Source organism: Thermobia domestica, chromosome 14 (genome assembly GCF_964235325.1).
Source record: "Thermobia domestica chromosome 14, izTheDome1.hap1.1, whole genome shotgun sequence".
NCBI lineage: Eukaryota > Metazoa > Arthropoda > Insecta > Zygentoma > Lepismatidae > Thermobia > Thermobia domestica.
In genome coordinates, this window is record NC_137467.1 from 80,452,572 (window position 1) to 80,457,886 (window position 5,315).

The following is a 5,315-nucleotide window of genomic DNA, read 5'->3' on the forward strand; positions in this document are numbered from 1 at the left end:
CTAACACCAAAAACGGTGTTAATCTGGTGGTCTGATCTTGAATTTTAGCACAGGGAATGTTGAATTAACACCAAAACGGTGTGACTTATACGGCTTTGACCTTGAAATATGACAGATTGTGTGTTGAAATAACAAGAAAATGACGTTGAAGTAACACAGGGACTGTGTTATATTGACACTTGACATGGTGTAATATTTACACAAAATAATTAACATACTACACCCTGTGTTACTTTCTTCGTGTTGGTGCAACACCGCCACAAGTAACACTCAACACTTTTCTCCACACTATCGACCCTGACATGGTGTCGAGTCAACACAGATCCGAATTTAACACCGCTCAACACCGGTTGTGTGTTAAAGACCTAACACACCCCCTGTGTTAAACGCCAACACCCGTGGTCTGTGTTGAACTAATAGTGGTAGTCACGCTGGAACCACTGCCCTGTGTTAAAATTGAGTTTTATATTAACACAATTAACACAGCCATTTTACTGTATAGTATCTGTCATTCACTTTTGGTGAATATTAATCTATTATTTAGTTAATTCTGATATTTCAACAAAGAACAAGTGCATAGCTATGACTCAACTGTAACTTTTCATGGGATGTTTCGTTTTCAGTGTAACTTTTTATCGAGTGTTCCGTTTTCTTTCTTTTTTTAATTTTGAAAATTTTGGAGTTTTACTAATACTTAAGCAAATTTGTGTCAAATAGGTGCTACTGTATTGAGAAATGTACGTAGTTTTCATTATTTATAAGCCACACTCAATATTTAGCCTGCAGTGTATGTATACGGTAGGTTATAGTTTCATTCCAGATACAGACAGTGGAGAATCTAACCCGGAGCCGAGAGACCTAGGTCCCCAGTTTTTCAAGCGACAAAAATAATTTAAACTATTATTTATATATTTTTGAAAGTTTACTGTAAGCGATGCGTTTTATTCTTTATTGGAAAATTTTTGAAACATTAGATTAGATACATCTTCATTTGCAATTTTTCTGCTATGCAATATGTAAAACTACTTGTGGTTCAGAGTGTGAACGTCCAATCTAGCCATAATATCAATAGGGACAAAATTAAGTTGGAAACTTCTGGAGAACCCATGAAAAATTTTAAACTTATGATATAACTAGCACAGTCTGGGTTCTGGCTGTCCCCCCTCTTCCGTTTTTACCTTTTAAATCCGCATCTGGGTATAGATACGTATGTATGTATGTGTATATATAGCTACTATAATAGCAGCTACTTTGTTTCTCGGTAACTATTGTTTGAATGTGAACCAAATTTAATGGGCAAATTCTAAGGAGTAAACATGGTTATATTTTCCATTTGATGACCAAGTTCGACTAGGAACAAGATCGGTTCGCCTTGCATATGGTACATTATTTTTTTTTTTTTTGGTAACTATTAACTGAATTTGAACCAAATTTGGTGACTAAGAAGCCCATCGCGCAAAGAATATAGATCGTTATATTTGGTGGCTAAGTTTGATCAGAAACAGCCTCAGCTTGGCTTCAACGTGGAACTTTCTCGGCAATTACTTGCTGGATTTGAACGAAATTTGGTTGGGAAGTAGCCCATTGTCTAAGGAATAAAATTAACTATATTTGGTGACCAAACTCGGGCAAAGACGGACTCGCCTCGAGAACAGAGGCTTTACTCCACAACTTAGCATGCCGGGACCTTCTGAGTTCGGTTCATTTTAGCTTGTTTTTTAGTGGTAGTTATACACGTGAGCATACGGTACTATGATCTTTATTATTATTATTATTATTATTATTATTATTCCATTTCCATTCTCAGCGTTTAATCTTGTGTGCTACAATGGGATCTCAAAATTATATTTAATGCAGTATATCTCTTAAATGAACGCGAGTATTTGTAATCTGTTCTTGTATTTTCTCCACTATGTTTAATATATTGGACACAAAATGTCGTTTCCTTTGGTTTTGATTTTATGTAAAAAAAAAAAAAAAAAAAAAAAAAAAAAAAAAAAAAAAAAAAAAAATGAATGCTTATCACTGGGGTCGTAAATATTCATGTAAGTAATCAATTATTATTATTATTATTATTATTATTATTATTATTATTATTATTATTATTATTATTATTATTATTATTATTATTATTATTATTATTATTATTATTTGTCTTGTCTTACCAAACTAGCAAAATTAGTAGTTTATATAATACTCAATAGATTGCAGAAAATACTAATATATATTTTCCGAAAATTACTTCATTATTAACATAATAAAGTAAGTTGGATGTGCAGCAAGAGAGAAGGTTTTCTTACATATACTACACTGTTTGTTACCTTGTCTCTTTCTCCATAAGGTTAATATTTGAAGTGATAGATAACTTGAAACCTGCTTATATTTTTCCAACAGTTTGTGGATAACAAAGTCTCTGGTTTCAACAAGCATGAATAAACAAACCTAATGGATCCTAATAAGTACTGGAAATCCTTATTTACTATAAATTTGATCCCACTGGCCCAATAGAAGGTCTGCCCATCTTAGTATGGGACTGAAACGGCGCATAGAAACACAAAAGGCTAATGCCTGTTACTTCAATCAACAATCCCAAGAAGATAACATGACTAAATTGTTTATTTACGAGACATGACATTTGGAACTTTTATTTGTGTATTTACTTCACTTGTCCTTTATGTTAATGTAGATAATGCAGTAATACAATTAAATTTACAGTGTTTGCGTTTACACAACCGTTCAAATACTAGCGGTAAGCATTAACTGAGACAGCAAGACAGTCATTAATGCTGAAACAACACAACATCAACAAAAGACTAGTGTTGTCAGGTTTGAGAATTTAAAAGTATTAAAACAAGATTAGGATTTAAGATTTAGATTTCTGGGCTTTCGGCATCTGAGGCCATTCAGCCCCTCATGTTTTGAGGGATGACATCCCTCGGCGAGCACACAATCTGGGGAAAGGGAAGGAAGAAAGGATGCGGGAAGGGAGGAAGCGGCCTGGGACCTATAAGTTAGGTACCACCCCGGCATTTCCCTGGTGTGAATGAGGAAAACTCAGGGAAACCTCATTCAGGCCTGATAAAGTGTTTCACACTTTTTCGACCGAGTGCCCCCGCCGGGAATCGAACCCGGGAGCGCTCGCACCGAAGGCGAGATATTAAAAGAAAAATTGAACTAGTATTGAACATATTAGTTTTGGTAAGACTATTGTTCATTGTTATTAGAAACATTCAATTAACAAGACCTTTATTGTACTATACGAAACTAGTAATGTTTTGTGTAGGCCCTATTTACCTAGGTATATATGTAAATAAAAGTAGCTTATTTTAAATGTTATAGCGTGCAGAGAATTAAAGGTAGCCCAAAATATACCGTGTCGCCCAGTTTGACATTTTTGTAGCGAAATCTCTTCTAAAAATTGCCCAATTCGCTACTTGTTGCCCAATCTGGTATGAATAAATGAAATAATTTAAAGTAACAATGTCAACATTTTGTTTTCACTTGCTAGGAAATAATCCCTACAAACGTGCAAGAAAAAATTCATAATCCCTAAAAACGTGCAAGAAAAATTTCAAGACTAGCTTAAAATTAAGTCAAAATTTGTTTAAACTTCTATTATAGAAATATGGAAGTGTGCGATCGTTATAAAGCATCAAGAGCGTCTAAAATTATTAATGTTGTTAAAGACATGTGTGAAGGGTGTCCCCCGAAACAATTAACTGCAACGAAAACTGCTAGATGGTTCCTCGAAGAAAAGAATCCACCAATTAAACTGATGATAAATGCTGGAATTGTGTGTCACTGTGTCGAGATACTAAAGAATTTTTGCAGACCTTTGCTGCAGATAGAAGCATGCCGAATTTTAACAACTATCGTCACTGCAGATTCTGATTATATGGTAAGTGTTATTAAGGCTGGTACTGTGCCGAAGCTTGTAGATATTTTACTGTGGTCAGAGGATGAAGATGTGACAGTGGAAACACTTCGTACGTTGAGCAACATAGCAGGTCAGGGGTTTGTAGGAAGGACTGCAGTGTTACAAGCTGGTGGTGTAGCAGCTTTGGCCAATCTCATAAAACCGTGTGTAGTTTCGTTAAGAATTTGCAGATATACTGCATGGACACTCAGAAATCTTTGTCAAAATGGACAATACCCACCATCCTTTGATAGAGTACGGGGTTGCCTTACTACCTTAGCAAATTTGCTGGACATAAAAGACAAAGACGTAATTAAAGATACTTGTTGCACACTTTGGTATTTAAGTTTCGGATTAGAACATAAAACTTCAAGAATTCAAGAACTGCTTGATGCCGATATATTGCCAAAGCTTCTGCAAGCATTGAACTATGAAGATGAAGACATTCTGATAGCTGCAATGGATCCTTTGTGCAATCTCGTAACTGGTACACGTCAACAAATTGACAAGGTTCTTAGTGTTGGATGTTTATCGCAAATTGTTCTTCTGTTGGAACATAAAAATAAGAGTATTGTGGAACGGTCTGTTCTCTTCGTTTCCAGCATTATCGTAGAAAATAAAGAAAATATCGAAAAAGTCATAGATGCTGATGTGTTACCACGTATAGCAAATATTCTCGAGAAGGGACACAGTGAATCTCAAAGTGAGGCAGCACATACTATTAAAAATTTCACTCGGTATGCGTCACTAGAGCAAATTATTACTCTGATATACGACTATAATATTTTGCAGCCATTTTGTGATTTGATATGTGCTGAAAACCCTGATACGGTGTTAGCTGTACTGGATGGATTAGAGAATATTTTAGTGTCTACAAGTCAAATTGATAAGACTAGTCCATATGTTCTGAATATGATTGGTGATTGTGGGGGGTTGGATAAAATAGGCTTTTTACAAAATCACGAAAGTGTTAAAATTCGTGAGAAAGCCCGTAGCATTGTTAAAAATAACTTTTATAGAGAAAGATAAATTTTTGTTAGAATCTGTAAAAGTATTCAAATTTCATAATTTCAAACGTCAAACTAAAGTTACCTATTGATTATAAATCTCCATGGTATCTGAACTGCTGTTTGAATCATTCCAATGTAAAACAATTTCGCTTCATCTCTAATCCTTGCTTTGTTAATAAATATATAATTTTGGTAATAAAGCAACAACTATATATTTTTCACTAGTGAGATGGCTAAAAGTGTCATATCATGATTTCAACTTTTTATGTTTAATCCTCTGGGGACTTTTGGTACAGATCTGTACCATGGCGTCGACCTTCGGAATTTGCTTTATAAATCTCTAGTAAAGCATTTTACACCTTTTTTTTTTTTTTTTTTTTTGCATTCAT

The 5,315-nt window shown here is 34.5% G+C and overlaps 1 protein-coding gene across 1 annotated transcript; it reads left to right on the forward strand.

Annotated features, from left to right (window-relative positions):
- Positions 1 to 3,515: 3,515 nt before the first annotated feature.
- Positions 3,516 to 5,112, forward strand: LOC145670638 (importin subunit alpha-like). The gene has a single exon (XM_081739431.1). The coding sequence runs from the start codon at positions 3,626 to 3,628 to the stop codon at positions 4,943 to 4,945; it is 1,320 nt and encodes a 439-aa protein (XP_081595557.1). The 5' UTR covers positions 3,516 to 3,625; the 3' UTR covers positions 4,946 to 5,112.
- The last annotated feature ends 203 nt before the right edge of the window (positions 5,113 to 5,315 follow it).